The sequence below is a fragment of the Zosterops lateralis genome (genome assembly GCF_965231275.1).
Source record: "Zosterops lateralis genome assembly, chromosome: Z".
Taxonomy (NCBI): Eukaryota; Metazoa; Chordata; class Aves; order Passeriformes; family Zosteropidae; genus Zosterops; species Zosterops lateralis.
In genome coordinates, this window is record NC_139800.1 from 31,787,009 (window position 1) to 31,807,457 (window position 20,449).

The window sequence follows — 20,449 nt, forward strand, 5'->3', positions numbered from 1 at the left end:
TCATTCTCAATTCCCATCCAACTTCTTTCACAAATCAGATTATCCCATTTGATTGCCTTATCAGCACTGTTATCATAAATGCACAGTGGTGGTGGGGGGATGAGTGTGGGGGTGGGGTGAGTAATGATGCTTGGAATGCTGAATACCCCACAGCTACAGCTGAGAAAGAAATTCAGCACTCTGAGAACAGAGCTCCCCTCAGCATCTCCAGGAATGAGCCAGCTGTTGTACTATGCTGATGTGTCAAGATAACAGAATGAAAGCATGAAATTCTAGCTTAGTCTATTTGCCTGGATACAGTAAAGGTAATGTTACACTGTTAATGCAGAATGATTGTTAAAAGAATTAATATAAATAAAAATACATTTCTCAATAGCTGAGTTGAAATGTACACTTTGGAATGAAAAGTTGCTAACAGTCTGTGGAAGACTTCCAATTCTCCACATGTTCTAGGAGAGACCCGTCATGCCAGCTTTTATGAGTATTTATACTGGAAATACCATCAATGGTGTAATGAGTGGCTTAGATTTAGGATCAAACTCATGCTATCAGCCTCACACACACACCCTCAGTTTTTGTCACTCTTGCTCATTTTCAAGTGTACTTTTTGCATACACTCTTGCCCTCACGTAGTGACTGAGATTGTATTTTTCTAAATGAGCCCTATAGATTTTCACAGCTTTCCCTCACCTTCTGTCTCCAGGAAAACAGAACTCTCATTACCAAAAATGCAAGGATTTAGGGCTTTTTTAATGGTATTGAGTATCTTTTTCACATTAACACCAAAAAATTACCTAAATGTCATAAAAGTACAGGAGAACCTATTTTTATTGCTGTGTTTAAATGGTGCTGAAAGTTCAGCAGACACAATGATAATACATTTACAATAAATCTAAAAAGTCATATAAGGATAGAATACGATGTTGAACAGATGAGTGTTCTAAGTAACAATGAAAAAAATCAAACCAACCCAAACAAAAACTGTAGATTGTTTGAGTACGAGGAACAAAGTAAAAATGACTACTTCTAAATACTTCACCAGATAACTAGGATGGGGTTTTTTCAAATTTTTGGGGTTTTTTTTTTGGATGCTCTCTGAATGTTTAATGTATTTCCTTTAAAGCTACTAGAATGTTTAATTCAGCTATGCAGATTATTAATCTATTTTTTGTTATCACTGTTCACTGTAAGTCTTCTGGTTTTGTAGAAAATGGTGTATCAGTGATCTAAGTTTTTGTGGCTTGTAGGTCCTTTTTGTTTAGTATTATTCATATTATCTTATTTTCTGCAAAGTTCAGCCTTTGCATGCAGCCCACTACTGTCTTATACCTGAATCTTTAAATGCCAAAAGATCCATAATTTTCTAAGGAAACAAGACAAAACAAATAAATTTTAAAATCTATGTATTGTACCTACCATGATGTATGACAGGCAACTATTAATAAGACAAAGAACACAGAAATAACAGAAGGTTTTCATCATTTACTTTTCTCAAACTTCCAAGGTGTGGTTCACCAACAATGTTTGATGACAAAGCTTCCAACCTGACCATCTCTGCTACCTGTAGAGATATCTGAAGAGATAGGGCAGCTAACACTGAGGGACTGCCAACTTTTTCACTTGCCTGAGGTCACTAATACTACTGAAAAATCTGTATACTTAACCACAAAAGCCTGATGTAAAAGGTGAGATTGAGTACAATCAAAATGAGCTCTGCAGATCTAAGGAAGTCACATAATCAAGCATTCATCAAACCATATGGAGATGCGGAGACTTGTCTGGACTGGGATATATATCTTTGCCAACATGTTAAAATTACTTTTTCAATATATTCTCATTTTTAAACTTTAGTTTTAGTGTTAGAAAGGCTCACTACTTCTTAGCCTGTACAGGTAAAATTTCTCTTCTTAGGTCCTCATTTCCTCATTTTTGTGGGATTTGAAGAATGTCATATTTCAAAACCCAACAACTAAAAGCCATCTGCTTATGCAGAACTGTTTGTTTCCTTGTCCTTTAAGTCTGTGCATAATCCAAGAGCAAGTGGCATAGCCTAGGCCTCTAATGAAGTGCCCACGGCAGAATTTGTGCCTAAGCTCTTCTGGCGGTGCTTGTGTAGCTTGGTAGGGCCACAGTGGCAGGCAGCATTCTGAGAGTTAACTGCAAAACACTGTGGTCTGTAACAGCCAACAGATCATGGAGCAGGCTTTGATTCACCACCAAAGTTTCCTTGACCATCGCATAAAAATGATTTTCCCCACTTTTCCTTTCTCTTCACAGTTTATGCCCAAAGTGTTGTATGATGCTATTGAAAAACAAAATTCAGCAAATACTAGGACAGTGCTTCAATCAGTGCAACTGGCATTGCTTTAAGGGGCGCTCAAGTGATGACTGATTATAACTGTGTGAGGATATTCCTAGATAAATTGTTGTGATGTAATTTTCTAACACCTGTCAATGTCCTGAAAAATGCTACTTTGTAGTGGGAGAGCAAATCACCCTCTCTGTGCTATAAAAGCTCAGTTTGGATTCACTACTGGCAGTACATTGAAAATTCTGGCAATTAATGTGTGATTGGGATTTGTAAAGTGAATCACAGCCCTTTACAAGATGAGGTGAATTGATTAGCTATTTTTCCATTGTACTACTAAATATATAAGGAAAAAAATGACAAGGGCTTATTTTACCACCACATTTTTCCCAGATTTTAAACATTGTTTCAGAAAAATTGAAAAAATATCCCAAAAAAACTTCAGATTTGTAAACAGCATCAATTTTCAAATTCAGTACTTTCCCTCCCAAGTTGATTCTCAAAAGTCCCAAAATTTCTAGCAATCCACAGTACCATCAGTACAATGCATCAAAAGGCATTTTGTACATAATACATATAAATAACACTCATACATATATTTGCACTAATTATTCGCTGGTACATATATTTTCATGTGCACATAAATTAAAAAAAATTAAAAAAATAAAATTATTTCATGAGCAAGTGGCTAATACTTCATCTGATAGGCTCCCAGCCTACAAGCTTTAAATGTACAACCCTCATTTAGTGTTGAGTGCTGCAGATAATCCTGTACATGAAAAAAGTGAGATGTATCAAAATTATGTTGTTTATATGCCTATTAAATAAACATACACCTTCTACTGTTACCATAATGCACTATATACCCAGAGATATAAAATCCAATAAATTAATTAAAGGTTATTGGAGTTTAGGTTAGTGGAGTTTATTGTTTGTTTTGTTTGGTAGGGGAGAATAGGGGGGACTCGCAGACAAAGAAAATATTTTTGTAAATCATTCCTAATTATTCCATTATTTAGTTGAAAAATAAGATGGTTTTTATATCTTACCTCCAAGTATCTGTTAGTGACCTAAAATTACACCAGCCAATTGGTAAGAAATGTCTCTACAAATAATATAGTTATTCTTTACCCAAAAACAACCACCACCACCTCAGCCATTTATTATTATACTCACCTATACCTCTAATAGCACTTGTTCTCTTTCTGTTAACCACTAAGGTCCCAGAAATATGACTGCAAATGACATTTTTAAAGCCTAAGATCAGTATTTCCTTCAACTCACAAACCCTTTGCATAGGACAGCATAACATTATTTCAGGTGTTACTTTAAAGGACCATCTAAAGTCAGCTTACATGAAAGATAACCTTAATGCATTTAGGAGCAATGTTACACACATATTTTGATACATATACCTCTGAAGGCCCACTAAAACAGATATTGTCGCTCTATGCAACTTTTTTAGAGGTGGTGTAGGGATGGAAATAATTAAAATGTTACCTTTGCCAAGTAATTCCCAATGTATCCTCACTGGCACTGGGGTATAAATGCCTGCCGTTTTGATTCATGGTCCAGTCACAAATTCTCAGCTGTCAATTGAAACCTAGCAGTCAGATATGGATCGAGCATACTACAGTTTTTAGTATTTAAATGAATACATGCAAACTACTACTGTACATGGCAAAAGTCTTACTTTCCCAAGAAGTAATGGTAAAAATAAAACAAAGAACAAAAACTTATTTTGAGAAATAAATGTCTATTGACTTGTTTAATATAATTATACTTTAATATGATCCTCTATTAATAAAGCTTAAAAGAGTAAGTAGTGTGTAGCACATAACAATTAGCCATTATTAGACTAAAAACTGAGCTGAAATAAAAGGAAATATTAATAATCAATAGTGCAATACTGCAAGAAAGGAAATAATTATGCTGGCTTTTTAAGCAATGCTCTATATAATGTGTATTTGGTAAGGTAAATATAATCAATATCTTCTAGCATGTTTTTTGTGAAACAGAAGACATGCAATTTATAGAAATTTAGCAAAACTAAACAAACTCTGTTTCTATCTTGCTATTTAAAAAGAGTAAAGGTATTTTCTAACTGAAGTTTATTAATCTAATATTGCTGAAAGTGCTATTACTTAGCAAGAGGTGACAAAATAATCTTATTTAGACTCAGAAAAGTAGAATTTAAAATACTTTAGTGAATTATAATATAAAATGAGGAATGTACTAAATATTAGCTGAAACAAATTCTTCCCAGATCCTCAAATCATCAGGTCGGCCTTCACAGATTGTTCAAGCAACCCTTGGCAGTTCTGTTTATTTAACAGCTGCCTTACAGTGTTAGCAGATTTATTGAAAATATATGCTGCTTATTTTTAAGCTTAAGAAAGTGAGCTTATCTGATTTCTGAAGAAAATATATGTTTTATCCTCTGTGTAGTCATGTTTATATAAATTGCTATACTACTATATATGATTAAACATTCTTAATTGAAGATAATGTTGCTGAATTTAATTGCATTCAATGGATTTTAGTTTTCTCTATTCATGTTCACATTATTGAGATAATACAGGCTACAGCAAACAAACTATAATAAACTGTTTTCACAGAAGCACAATTTATTGCAGTCCTTTCCTGAAAAATACAAATGCTGAGGACAAGACAATATTGCAAACCTGACCCTGTCTGGCTGTTAAACTAATAAGCTTCCTGCTGTTAAGGTCTGAGAAATAGAAATGTTAGTCTTTGATGTTTTCATAGGGATTGTTTCTTGTTTGTTATCTAAAGAACTCCAAGGGACCTTCTAAAGGCCATTAAAAGCATGACTAAACCACATGAAATTAACCAGAAAAGGAAACATGCAGTTAAAAAAGTTTGCTAGAGGTAACTGTGAATAATGCATTAAACATGTTTAAAGGAATGGATAAGTAAACATTTGATTTAGTCACCATACAAAATAGGATCCTAAACCTGATTTTAATAATGAAAACATAATAAAATGTGTCAGCCCAGTTACTCAATGTACAATGGATATATTTCTGCTTTTATCCTTAAGTATGTCATCATCTTCACTACAAATGCATATTTTAAAGATTCATAGCTTAGCTATAAAAACTCACTTGCAGCTGAAACAAAAGATTGAAAGGTTAAACCCTTCCACTCATCCCCCTCTTTTACTTCTTCACAAGATATAAAATCTATTAATAAAAGCCCTGTGGCTGATTAGAACCATTAAAAATACACTAAAATCACAAACTTAGTATTACCAAATTATTATATTCACTTAGATCTAACTCAGAAATCTGGCAAGCACTTAGCTTGCTATATAGAACCTAATTGCATTTGCCATTTGGGGAAAACAGTAAGAGACAGATATATTGCATTTTAGTATATTAGCTTGTGCACTAAATCACTCTATTCTCCCCACAGTCTGTATGAAAACCTTCCACACATACAATTAATGTGTTACATTTATCATTAAGAAAGCACCACAAAGCTTTTGAAATATACTTCATAAATTTTAGTAATTGCATGCTTCTTGTTATACACAGTCATAAGTACCTCAATTCACATATATCCAAATACTGCAAAGATAATAATGCAACATGTGCATTTTATACCTAAGTTGTACATGCAGGCATGTACAAGCACATTTATATGAAGGTTCATTCTCCATGAGACTCACAGCTAGTGCTGTAGTGCTATTCACTGAACCAGCTGCGCCATGCTTGCAGTACTGACAACACTGTGGAGAGGTGCAATTGGTTCTGTTACAAGCTTAGGGCTGTATTAGTTGAACTGAAATGCACCTTCTCAACATCAAAAACTGCTGCTCCACACTCCTCAGTGGGTTCACATGGCTGTCCCAATGTCTTTAAAAATTAACCTGCTTGGATTTCTAATTTTTTTTAAATCTCTCTCACATTAAATTTCCTCTCCCAAGTCACCTCTATTGAAAGATCTCTGCATGTCTAGGATTTAGAAATATCACTTCCAAAGTTTGCATCTACATCCTGTGCATGTGTTGAGTGGTTTCTGGGTAAAAATACCATAGAATTTAATAGAACTCTGTAAACCTGGGCTCCATTTGATGGAAGAAGTCTGCTCACAGCAGCAGTGGGAGGCTGCCTTTGAAGGATGTCCAGACAGCCCAGCAGGGAAAGCTTGGGTGCACAGACCTTACATGAGTAACAAGCTTTGGAAGGACATAAGACACTTCATTACAGTATTTTAAGTGATATATGTTGTCTGGAGTCATACTGAAAACTTTCTGTCTGGTTATCCTCCTTAGAGTAACATAGGTAATTCTAAAATCATGCAGCAATTTCAGCTAGAGATGAAGAGGCACACTCATTCTTACCTACTATAAGCCATCTAAAAGAGTATCTCTGCAGGATACATGAAGAGAAAAGGAAGGAAACTACTTGAGAAAACTTACACTCCTCAGTAGAGGAACATAAGAACTAGTGCTCAGGATATATCTAATACCAGCTGAAAACTTTACTAGTTTTCTCAAATGTATGTTATGAATGAAAAATAAATGACCTGACCTGACATACGACATGATGAAAAGTCTTTCCTAGAAGGCTGTTGAACACTTGACCTTCAGTCCACAGTTCTGTGGTTTTTCAGCAAGGCAAAGCACCTTGCTACTGTAACATCTTCCATCTTCAAAATATTATCAATTATTTTCTTATTTATCTCTCATTTAACCACAAAAAAAAAAAAAAAAAAAAAGGATGAGTCTCTATTATGAAGTGGAAAAGGGTGCCCAGCCTTGCAGGAGATGAGCAATCCTCACAGGGAGCCCAGCCATTTTCCTAGTCCTGGATCTTGGGCTCTGCCCTTACACCTGTGATACATCCCCACTGCATGCATTTGTCCTGGGAGGCAGTGCATTCACCTCAGACATTTTACAGGAAGAAGACACAAGTTTGGAAGTGGACACAGGCCTGGAGACAAGCAAAGCAGTACACCAAGTACTCCTTCTGTTCTGTAAAATGCCAGGAAATGGATTTTGTTTTGCACTTTCCAGGGCTGTGAGATATACTGATGTGATGTTCTACCCAAGTGCTAGATTTTACTATAGCTGTCTTCACAGTTTAAACAGCACCTTGAAAGCACAACCATGCTGCAGCATTTTAAGTATGCAAACCACACATACATTAAAAACTCACAGCCAACAGCTCAGTCTTTAATCATAGTATGAATATTTCTAGGGGTTAGTATTTAAGCAGATTTTGTAGTCTTGTATCTAAAGTATGGCTAAGACTAACATTCATTTCAAGTTTCTGTGATAGCTAGCGAAGGAAGAATTGTATTTTGGAAAGCACAATAGGAGACTGCTATAGCTTCTGTTAGCTGAGAAAAGCCCATAAAACTTAATATTTGCATATTGTCATTGTTCTGACTGAAACTTCCTTTAAATGTGTTTCCTTTCCAGCAAGCATATGTGAAAGGTGACCTCTTAGCCATTTACATACCGCCCTGGCAATCATGTGACCCAGTTTTACGTCAAATTGTCAATTATGATAAGGGACACAATAAGAACAGGCTAAGTGTTGATAACCTGTTTCCTGACTTTACTGACAAGCTCTCTTTAGGAGTCTGCCTGTGTTCTTCTTTTAGCCTGCTGCTGAATGCAAAAGTAACATCCACCCAAAACATTTTGTAAACAAATACCCTGTGTTCAGTGGACAGTTAAGTTCACAATTTCCATGATTAATAGTACAAAGAGAACTACATTTTGACCTGTGCAGCTCAGTAACGAAAGGATGCATCTGGTAACAACTTTCTACTGAAGAGACAGGGAAAGCATTTATAGGAAATAAAAAGCTATCTACAGTTTTCTGATCATTTTGGAGACCTTATTACTATGTACACTGAAAAGGTCTCACTCATAACTGTAAAATCTGTATGAAAATCATGAATGCAACATATCATCAGCAGAAAGTGCAAGCTATAGTGAAAACCATGCCACTGAGTTTATCAGCGCAGTGATTGGAAGAGTTCATTAACTCCTCAGCAACTGGGCCAACATTAGCACAGTGGCAGCAAAGTTCTAAAGATTGTTGTTAACAACCTTAATGGCTATTCCATTTATTTATGTTTTCTAATTAAAAACAGAATCATTCATACAAGGCCCAGAGGTGCATTAAAATTAAATGGCCAAGAACAAAAACCTTGCAGTTATTTCATTCATTCCAACAGAAACCTCATTTTTTAATGACACCATTCATCTACACTTGCAATAAATACAAGTGTCTGTGTACTCATCCATCCATCCATCCATCCATCCATCCATCCATCCATCCATCCATCCATCTTTTTGAATGTTTACACAGGCAAAGTATTTGACTACTATTTCTGGCAACTTTCTACCATTATTTCCAGAAACAACATAATCTGACTAAGTGTTTGTCATTTCAATACCTTAATAAATCCATGAAGTTGGAGAACCGTGACACAAGGAGGCTAAAGAAATGTTATCGTATAACCGTGAGAATACTGATTATTAAGATTTTGTTACTGAGCTAATGATCTTGCCATTAAAGTTATTTAGTCAAAAGAATCCAGACACAACTAGAATCTGGCAAAGAATCGTGCCCACTTATAGAAGGTTGAATTTGACTGACTTTTCTCAGTTTGTTGGTTTATTGCTTTTTTCTTCTAGTCTAGGCTAAGAAACCACAAATCTTCAATAAATGCAAATTAAGGGGTGGGGGGAGGGGGATGAAGGTGCCCCCATATAATTGCAAAGATTATCCAAACTTCCTTTTGTTTAATTCAGTTAGGATGTTTCTCAGCACAGATAAAGAACAGTAATGAGCAGTTGATTTGGCTTCAGAAAATACTTCCACCAATGACTAATAATAAATTAAGAGAAACTCATTCAGGTAGCAGTTCTTATCATGTCCCTTGCCCTCTCCCATGGTGTTCTTCTTGCAGTTACATTATCAATGCTTAACAACTCTCAGAAACTGATGCTGAATCAAGAAAAAAAATAAAGAAAAACGAGTGGTCACTAGTAATTTCTAATAGACAGGGGAGGTCTGAAACAATTTTTTTACAAGAAAATACCAAGATAAATATGACTCTCCAAATGCTACTGAAGCAAGATGACTTTTTGTAACTATTCATGGCACAGCATAGAAATACTTGACATTTCAAGACAAGTAATGGGAAGATCCACCAGCTAGTCCATCAGAAAGTGAACTGCATAGTTACAATTCCCCATTAGAATCTGGTCTTTCTATCAGTGTTACACGCTGAGCAATCCATATAACATCACAATTTCACAGTAAAAGCCAACAAATTCTCCCATTGGCCCTATTATGCATTATTTTTCAAAGTTTTACTCAGTGCTTCCCGTCTAAATGTGAGTATTTTGAGCGCGCTGTGCTATACATTGTTTACAGGAATTTCTAGCAAGCTATCACTGTGTCAGGACCCCATCTGAGTGTGCCTTGCAAAATACATGTGTAGCTTTAAAATTTATTGTGGTTACTGTAACTTAAATGGGTTACATAATAGTTCTTTTTAACAGCAACAAAAAGTACTCAAGGGTACATGCCAATATTTCTCATAACCAGAGAGAATAAATCTTCATAAAGACTCCTCCAATGAAGTAAAAAAGGTACCAGTGACAATATTTATTCTTGAGAGGTCACTGTGAATTACAGGGTATAGGGAATGTTTAAAAGACCTCCTCGAAACTAAAACCACTGGCTTTCTAATTGAAAATTTCTCTCCATTAATATAAAATGATTAATTGCCTTATTTCACACACACCTTGATTTTTCTTATCATTCACCATGGGTTGCTTTAAAGCAAATGCATTGAAAATCTACCCCTGGAAGTGTGGTCTCATTTAAATTGTTGTAAAGTAATAAAAGGACATAGTAAATCAACTCCATTTCTGCCTTACCAAAGGATAACCTTTGCTCTGTTAAAGTTGTTTAGACAATCTCAATGCTCTACCTTATTTTCTGGGTAGTATGTATGTATGTGTGTGTGTGTATGTGTACACACACATATATATATATTTTTATGCACAGACACACACACCCACCCCCCGAGTCTGTCATCTCTGTATATCACCTTTAAAATTGAATGAAGGTAACTAATCCATTAGAAACATACCTATACATACTTACATGTTCATATTTATCTATCTGAAAAACCTTCTACTTAAAGAATTCTGGTTTTTGAGATGGTTTCATCTGTACATACTACTTCTTAATTTTCTGCATATGTGTAGGCATTCATACACACAAACACACACAAACACACTCAAGCAAACACAGATATGTTCATTGCACATATTAGAAGAGACTGGTGAGTTAAGAGCAAAGACAATTAAACACTGATATTTTTAAATATACTATGTGGCTCATCAATTTTGATTAATATAATGAGACCATGAAGCAATACACCTTAGAAAGGAGAACACTGGTTTAACACAATGGCATTAAATAATTTTTCTGCTTCTGAAGTGTATGTGAGATCTCATTTAGTTTCCCCTTCTCTTTAAGCCATTTGGCTACATGTTTTACCATGACAGGTAAAAACATCAGACACAACACATGTGAACACCAAAGACCTTTGAGATCTCTTTCACTTTGACAGTCCAAAGACTCTGCAAAAATTTTGAAATCTATTTTGATCTACACAAAGACAAAAATATATAGAAGATGCAAAATATTAGCAATATATATGCCAAAATTCAGCCAGGAGAAAATTAAGCATGCTTCTACTACTTTCTGGCATGTCACAAGAAGTTTAGAAGTTTTTCAATGAGCTTGGAAGGTGAAGCCTAAGCAGGAGCAGTCTGCAGAAAAAAATTTCTGTCCAAAAAATACAGAGAGGAAAAAGCTATTGTGCATCCCTAAATTAACAGGATGTCAGAGACATTTCAAAGAATGCTATATAAAACTTCACAAGAACTCCACACATAACATTCACTGTGGGTATAAAAGAATGGTGTGTGAGCATTAAAAAACAATATTCATACATATGCTGTGTATTTTTAAAGAGAAACATGTCATAGTAATTATAATGTATTTCACAATAAAAAAATATTTGAGAGGTTAAAAAATCCAGCAAAACAATATGCCAGAGAAGTTATTGAGAAATTAATGGCTGGAAAGCTCACTAACAGTCATTGCATATTTTCATAAAAGTGTACAGATGTTTGAATTTAGGTCTTACTAGTCAAAAAAATAGTTGGCAATGCATCAGGTATTTTGAATAAATTATCATATTTATTATTTCTCTGAAGTCTGTATGTGGTGACCTTTAAAATGGACAAACTGCCTCCTTGCCCTGGGAATGAGTATGAATAGGGAACTTCAGCTGAGGCACAGGTCAGCTGTATCTCAGCAACATAGAACAGTTAGGTTTTACTGAAAAATGAAACAAAAATGCATATAGACTGCTGACAGGAACACAATGAGAAAAAAAAAAAAAAACCAGTACAACAAATACCAAGACCTATTTAACACTCTTTCTAATTGTCACATCCAGCTTTTCTCCTTGTAATATTTCACATGCTGTGAATTTCAAAGTCCTCTGCTGTTAAGATCTAAGAGGAACACGAACACACATCATAAAGTACATTAAAATTCTAAAGAGTCTGAATTTATTTTTGTAATGTACCATTTCTGTATGTGCATAGCCTTGCTACTGACTGCAGCTAATTTATTTGTATGCCATCATTAATCTCAGCTCTATATTTTCACAGTTTGGGTAAACACTTCATTTGCATTAAATTTACAGCATTAATGAGATGTGAAATTTAAAATACTACTTGAAATATAAATGATGTAAGAAACTAGAACAAAGACATGGTTTTATCATATTTGAAATCATCAGACCAATTTGAACCTATTACACTAGAAATTATGATGTGTTGCCTTGAGAATCAGTTTTATAACTGATCTAAAACTAAAAGGAAGAAATGCGTTAAACATCTGGAGGAAGAGGAAACAAAATAACTTGAAAATAATAAATTGTGTTTTTTGCTTTGAAAATTTTTGCTTATTTTTTAAACTGATTTTGAAACTAGTACTTGTTTCTTAAACACCTCATTCTACTTCCTAAAATCCTATGAAAGATTCAACATATGAACTCTTAAAAATTAAAATATTGAAACAGACATATTAGGAGCTCCTTAAGATGGGACAAAATCTAAGAAACAAAGAATAGGCTAAATTGATATTTCTTAAAGTGTTCATTGTGTTTTGAAAAAGCTTCATCTTCACATGACAAAAACTGATCCCCTCAAGATTTCAGTCTAATCCAAGATACCAGTGGCAGCATGTAGGAAGGTAATACTGCAAAAGCTTCTCTATATCATTACACCTATGTGAAACTTGCCCACCTGTTGCTGATGTAGGAAGGATGGGTCTCTTGGGCTTAGTCCCACATATCGATTGGCTTGGGATGTGCCTGAGGCTGTGTAGGCTGATTAAGGAAGAACAAAACATATTGATAAAAATACCAACCTATCATATCTATTACCTTTTGCAGGTACAGTAAAAATATGAGAGATCCAGAGTTATGATTTTGCAATATATAGGATGTGTCTTTGGCTTTTCTTTAAGAGAAAGCAAAAGAAATATTGGACCAGATTTGGAAAGAGATGTATAAATTCCTATAAACTTCAATGGAAGCTGCATTTGTAAATCATAATGATGTCTCTTGACCATAGTATCTCCTTTAAATTAATTTCTTTTCAAATTATTTCAAAATGTATTTTTTGAACTAATCACACTTTTAATTTCCATTATACAATCTAAAGCAATAGTGAAATCACTGAAATTACAATGCTGAGAGAAAATATTCACGACCACATTATTCTTATTTCTGTAAAAGGCCTGATTTTACCAAGAAAACACCAAACAAATGTAAAAGAACAACATTAATTAGAATAAAAAGATTAGTTTATTTATGTGGCATGAAATTAATCTTTACAGTAATGGGATATAATCTGATTAATATTTTCCTAAGAAGAGAAGGAATGCTACAGAAGATTGAAGAAACCCATTTCTGAGGAGAAAGAGAGTTGCAAGTGATGCTGAGATTTAACTACACAGAATGCATCCTTCATCTGTAGGACAAATTCCTGTCTGGTCTCTCCCAGTAATTCCTAAAAGTCATTACCTTATAATGTCCTTTTAGCAGCACATATCAAATTATTTAGGTAGTCTTACTCAACTTCCTAGTGTGGATATGTCCACACTGCAATCTGTAGCATCACAACCTGGAAGCTTTCTGGAAAAATGGCATAGGCTTAGTAGCAAAACCACTAAAACTGGACAGACACATACAAGCATGCCAGTGAGAAGCTAGATGAGAGTACTTACTAAACTGGCCTGCTAATGTTAAATTAAACACGAAAAACAACAAGAAAATGCATTTTTTTTTTCTAATTCTATATACAATAAACAGGCTTTACTGAAAAACTGTCATAAGAATTAACCAATTAGAAGGAAATGATGATGGAGGCCACGGGGTTCTCCAAATATTATTATTAAATATTATTAAAGCTTGATGTTCTTTTTCATTGCTAAAACTTATGCTATAGCACTTCTGAATGAAAAGCAGTGCTAATTATTTGCCAATTTATTCTCATCACACTGAATAATAATGTTAATTTTTTGTCCAAGTTACATAAATATGTAACTATCTATATTTTAAAGCAATCAATCAGTCACTGCAAATAAAAATAAAACTATGCCATAGAATATAGTTAGTGTTGGTTTTTCCATTAAGTTAATATTAGTAATCTGTGTGGTGGACCTATTATTACTGTTAATACAGTTTGACTGATAATATAGTTTATTTGTATTCATACATAGTTTATATATCAGAAGAACATGATCCCTCAATTTACTGTTGTTTTCTTCATCAACAAGCTGTATTTCTTCATTTTTAAAATGCTCTTACAGTTACCAATCCAGTGTCAAAAGCCTTTACCAAGGAGATAGACTAAAGCAGTTTTCTGAGAATCATAACACCCTGAGCAGGTGAGGTGTTTTACACTATCTTGTAATAAGTACAGTCACATTCAAATAAAATTTGCACACAGGGATTTTTCCTATTATTAGTTATGTGCTGTAGTGGCAAGAATTTACTTGGAAACTACTATGGGAAGCATGAGGAAGCTTTATTTTAAGTATCTAAGCCAAGATGCTCTAAAGGTTTAGCAGGAATCAGCTACTCAGGTTCCCATGAATTGCACAATTGGGTGATGATTTAATTGGAAAATATAGTCCAAATTGTTCCCTTGGTAGTAGGACAATGTACAGATTTGGTATGCTTTCCCATAATTATGATTAAGGTCATATTACCAGAAAACTTCCCAAAACAGTTCTGGCATTTACTGTGTTCTTTTTGCCATTTTTATCAGAAACCCTGTCCTCATCTAAGTATGCAGGCCAAGCACAATCTTGTCAAAGTAGAATGAAACCACAAATGCTTGAAACTGTACAAGAACTTCATTTTCTCAGTTTTCTTTTCTGGGGCAAATGTTTAGAGCAACAGTTTCTACTTAGATGCTAAAATGATTTCTTCTTAAAAGGTGCAAAACTGTTCCACAAATCACCAGTGGGGCTACAGCTAGACTCTACTACCACTTAATGAAGCTAATATACTGAAAGGGCAGATAAAATGCTTCCATAAATCTATATATTTTTTTTTATACTTGAGCAGTAATTTCTCCAAAAGTTATTACTACTCTTTGTTAATAAATGCTTAAACAGTTTTCCTCCTTTACATCTTATGCCTTTGAGTCTCATCTCTGCCTCAAATTCTAATGAAAAGTTTTAAACTAGTGTGACACCTGTAAAGGATACAGTTTATGGTCTCTATTAATGACAGACCAACAGTTAGGGAGCATATTTGAAGTTCAAATATTAAATAGGTCTGGAACAAGTAGTTTTAATGCTACAAACCCTAAAGAGACATACTTATAAAAACTGTTAAGATTTTTTCCAAGAATCTGGAAGCGTCTCCTAAAAATCTTTACCACTCTGATAAATGCTGGTAACACTGGCCATCTCTAAAATCCAAATACAAGTTCAAGGACAACAGAAATGCAGAAGACAGTTGAAAAGCAATGTTCTGCACCACTGGTCATTAATACTCTGAAGGGAAGAAATTAGTCTAGATATTTGCCCTTATTTCGAGAACTGCAATTCCATTGAAGATAATAGGACAAATAACATGATCCTATATGTAGTAAAGAGCTCAAAACATTGAAGTTAGAGTTTGTTATTCTTTATTTTAAGAAACCAAACAAGCACAAACAGTGGATCTACCATCCCTTGTAGAAATGACAAGGAATTAAAATTTTACTTTGCCACAACAGTTGTTTTTGCTAAAAATGACACAACCTATATTAACATGCAATTATCATAGCTCAGATTCAGTATGCATTGCAAGGTTTGATTTCTGTAGGAAAGTTCATTGAGGAGCAAATTATCCAGTCCCTGTTTGGAATTCCATCTGCGGGCATTGTAAAACCTTACTGTCTGGGTGTGCTTCTCAATGTCTTAACAATGTCCACCTCAGATGAAAAAACATCTTTTCTTTTCCTTGAAAAGTGGTCAAATATGCAGGCTTTTCCCTTTCATTTTGGTTGTCATGTCACAAACTTTGGTTCATGCAACATGATCCTTCGGTTGAAATTTTGGGAGGAAAAGCTTTGCAGTCAGATCATGTTTGCTCTCCATGTAAAATGATGAGCATCCACTTGGTCAAATAGTAGGAAAAGGCGCCTTTTTCTGGCCTCAATTTGAAATCATGTCAAATCTTTGATGGACATTTTTTATTTCCTAAAGAAATACTTACTGGTTGCTGTAGGTGAAGATGCCTCACCTTCAGTGGATGTAGTGATGGGTTTAGTATCTGTCATGGTCAGGGTCACAGGTCGCACCGCACTGTGATGGGGAGAGGGTGCCAAAACTGGAGTAAAATGGCCAGGCACTTTCCCTACTACTTGACCACTGCTGTTAGGCTACAAAACAAAACCAAAAGAATGCCTTGTGAAACATACATATTGTGTTTAAAGAATCTACCTATCTTAGGGTTTTCCAGAATTGCCCTTCATCATAGCACACGTGTTTTGGAATGTGCTGTTCTAAATAGACTATGAATTTCCATATAATATTTTCACCAGGCAGGTCCCTTCTCAGATAGGTAGTATATGCTTAGATAGCAGTACTTTTTCGTAAACATTCTTCCACATTCTTCCTTCCTGGATGCACATGCATCAGATTGTTTCAAAATATTTTTGCTGCTCGTGCAGTGTCTGTGAGCCAAAATCCCATGACAGGAGAAGTAAACTGACCAGGCACAGGCCCTAATGTATGAAGTATTAAGAGCAAACAACTGATCTAAAACCTCTGTTTTCACATGCCATACCACGCTGGCTTGGAGAATAACCAAGACTTGACTACAGTTGTCCAAAGAGATTACTCACACTGGAAGGCTAACTAATGATTCACAATTTGGGAACAGGATAAGGGGTTTGGATACAGTGCACTATAATGTACACATCATAGGATCTGGCAAAAAGCCACCTATTAAAAACACAGAAATGTTTAATAATGGGAACTTCGCAAGCCAAGAGCATAATAATAACAACACTTCTTTCATAGATACAAGGTCTGCATATGACCTTATGCTAGGTACAGGTCATCCAGGTAATATGATACTTTCTACATGTAGGCATATCTGAATATGGCAAAGTTGACTGGTAAACATATGTTTATCCAGTGCTTAAACATACCTTAGACATTCTGCATGACTGCAAATACTCCAGTGGTAAATAACTTGCAATAAAAACTAGCACATAGTAAATAGTTTTTACAACAGCAGCTGATAACTTGTCTTAAACTTTTTGTGTGCTCTCTGAGTCACAAGTATTTTAAAAGAGTCATACAAACATGAAATACTGGGAATGTTTTAATCAGAAGCATCTTGTCAAATTAAGATAATCCAAAGACATGGACTGATAAGGACACAATTCAGCTGATTCAAGGAAAGGTTAGGAGAGGTAAGCATGACTATGGTAATGAAATAATAGCCAGACTGAGACAATTACCACAAGTACGTGAGAAGTATAAACACACAGAAGAGGAAGGAATTATTTGGAAAATACAGGAAATACATACTTGGGGTAATGGAATGAAATTGAGAAGGAGGATATTTAAAATTAATAGCACAAGAAACTTCCTAGATTTGCTAGATGATTTACTACACTTTGCAAATGCACCGAAGGGAAAGTCTTGTTTAGGACATCTAAAATTAAACTAGCAGAAAACACTAGAAAATATAAGTGCAAATGGAAACTAATATGGTGTCCATAGAACACTGAGCAGTTAGCTGACTATCTTCCCTCTCTAAAATCACAAGTCTTACAATGAAAAATAACAGTAAAAATGCACACTGATTATGAGTGGCAATAAAACTACCCCTCTTAATCAGTGAAAAAGTGAAAAAGTAATTCTCTAGACACAACTCTTGTCAGTAAGACATGTTCACTAAGTTGGACTGAATTTTCACTATGCTTCGAGGGAGTCTGCTGCAGAGGCAAGCCTCCTCTCCTGTCCAGGCAGCCCAGCTGCCCACACAGCCTGCTGGACGGATATCACCTCTCAGTTGCATCGGGCAGTTTGTAGGTGGAGTCACTGACCAGAAACCACAAGGCTACCCTAGGAGCCTTAGCTTATGTGGTGTACTAACATCACAAAAGTAACTGAGAATCTCTTACCAAAACGATCAACTTTTATTAAAACTAAGAAAGAAGATTCCATGGAGTGTATGGATTTAAATAGACAGTATAATCAGCTTACAAAAGCAGCTGTCTCCAACGACAGACTAGAATAAATTACAATAAATTAAAATAAATTAGTCACAGGAGACCATGATGATTTACACAAATGTACCACCTTATATTCCACTGTAGTGATCCCAGCCAAGAGGAATCCAGTGGCTCACATGGACCTCAGCTTTGCCCGTATCCATATGGCTCACATGAGCAAACCCACTCCTTGTTGAGACAAAGATTAAGACAGAGATTATACTTACACCCCATTCTCTCTAAACCAAATTCTTCCCTGTGTGATACATAATGGCAGTGCAGTACATCACCCCAAACAGAGAGTGAAATCCTGTCCTTGTTGACACCCACAGAGAATTTACCAGTGATTTTAGTAGATGCGGTTTGTGATTCCCCACACCAAGTACCTACATTTCTCTATTTTTATTATTCCCCAAATTTACTCCTAAATGGAAATTCTATATCTGTCTCATACGTAAAAGTGAATGCAAATGCAATACAATGACACTGAAGTCTCCTAGACACAAAGAAACCTCTGAAGTATATTAAAAAAAAAAAAAAAAAAAAACCCAAAAAAAACCAACTTGTTACTTCAGTAAGTTTAATTCTCATAGTTCCAAGGTTTCACACTCTGCACATTAGATTTCAAATGCAATTGAAATCCAGTTGAAGGTAAGCATATACCTGGTGTGAAGTTTACAAATACAATTCTTCAACAATTGAGATGTTTTTGACAGCTCATAAACCAAGTCAACCAAGGTCCTCCTTTTGACAAAGGTTGTCATAGGAAATGGTACACTTGAAATTTGCTTTAAACTTCAGCAGTTTCGAAAACAGAGTTTATGAATAGCACTCTCATACTCTCCCAAATTCTATTAGAAGAATGTCTCTCATAAGACGCCTTCACAAAACATCCATATTCATTTTTCTTGCTTGCAGTGAACAACAGTGGTTTGGTTAACCAAACCTGTATTTAAGTTATCACAACTAGTTTGCAGCTTAAGATCATAAAAGTACTCCTGAAAACAGATCACATACTTGTCTCAGAGTTTTTACTATGGTCTGTCTTCAGATTGATGTGGATAGTGCTGCATCAGTTTATATTCAATTCACACTTTTATGATTATCTTTGGAAACACAAAACTAAAAGCTTTTGAAAAAAAAGTCTAGATCCTGGGTGGTGCAATTGATAGCAGTACAAGCTCATGAACATCAGCTCTCTCAAGTGTCTCCTCTGAGCTGCTTTAAGTTTTCAGTCCAAAAAGAGAAACCCTTTGGTCAGAAACAGCTCCTTCATAATCTTATGGAAAACTGACAGCTAGAAAGAACTTCTGTGACCTGTTCTCCTTTTGTGCTTTACATTTATATCAAACACTATTTTAGCATGGAAACTGCATATCTATTTGGACATTATCCACTTGAATTACAAGTGCGAATACTTATAGTACATCATTTAACACAAATTAATTTTTTCCTTATACAAAACAAGTTATATATTCTAATTCCAGTTTTGCTGTAGAGAGTCTTACAGAAAAAATGCATTGCAGGCGAAGAATCAGCTGTTATCATCAAATAGAGCATCAATATGTCTGTGTGATGGATTCACAGAGGCAATGCCTGAGGCATAAACCTCAAGCAAATTCCATAGAGGCAGCTGTGTTAGATAAACAAGCTGTGCATTGGAAAATTTGTGAGGAAAAGAAGTAAACACAATGAAGGAAATTTACCCTTATTTATGCAGGCATATATTTTTCTACTGTTGGATTGGACCCTAATTTGATTTCCAGATGTGTTACAATTTTAACTTTTTTAATTCCTCACCATCTTGAATTGCCACATTTTAATTCATTTATGCGCCTAAAACCAAAGGCAAGTTGTATTTACTCTCACAGTTGTAATGTAACTCAGAATGTCAGGCTGTTTTTATCTGATGATGTGCACTGCTTACATTTTATTTTAATCCTCAGGTCTGAAGTCTGAACAGAAACCTGTAACAGATATGAATATGGACTTTCTTAAAGTCAGGATTCACTGTAGCTCTTTTCCCTGATAGGATTTTTTACCATATTGATAATTAGTAATGAACAAAACTCCTTTCAGACTTTTCTTCACATACATGTTCACATACATGCCCAAATATCAGCCTATTTAACCTTAGTTATTCAGTTACAATTCAGGACAGTGTTTTGTCATATAGTTCACTACTTTCATAGTCACAAAAATATTTCTGATATTATAATGAAATAGAAATTAGTAACATCTACAGATGAGATACCCAAACTGTT

At 35.0% G+C, this 20,449-nt stretch overlaps 1 protein-coding gene across 6 annotated transcripts in view; it reads right to left on the reverse strand.

Moving 5' to 3' along the window:
• The window catches only part of NFIB (nuclear factor I B), a 177,630-nt gene that overhangs the window by 13,455 nt on the left and 143,726 nt on the right, over nt 1-20,449 (reverse strand). The window contains exons 9-11 of one of the 6 annotated variants that reach the window (XM_083883998.1): nt 16,199-16,337; nt 12,699-12,781; nt 3,809-3,897 (exon numbers count right to left, since the gene is read on the reverse strand). The exons of 1 other annotated variant lie outside the window; for it this stretch is intronic. In XM_083883998.1, coding sequence (XP_083740124.1) covers nt 3,809-3,897; nt 12,699-12,781; nt 16,199-16,337 — 311 coding nt within the window. Of the gene's footprint in view, nt 1-3,808; nt 3,898-12,698; nt 12,782-16,171; nt 16,338-20,449 lie in introns of all 6 variants that reach the window. 4 more of the 6 variants (XM_083883997.1, XM_083884000.1, XM_083883999.1 and 1 more) reach the window with 4 other exon arrangements.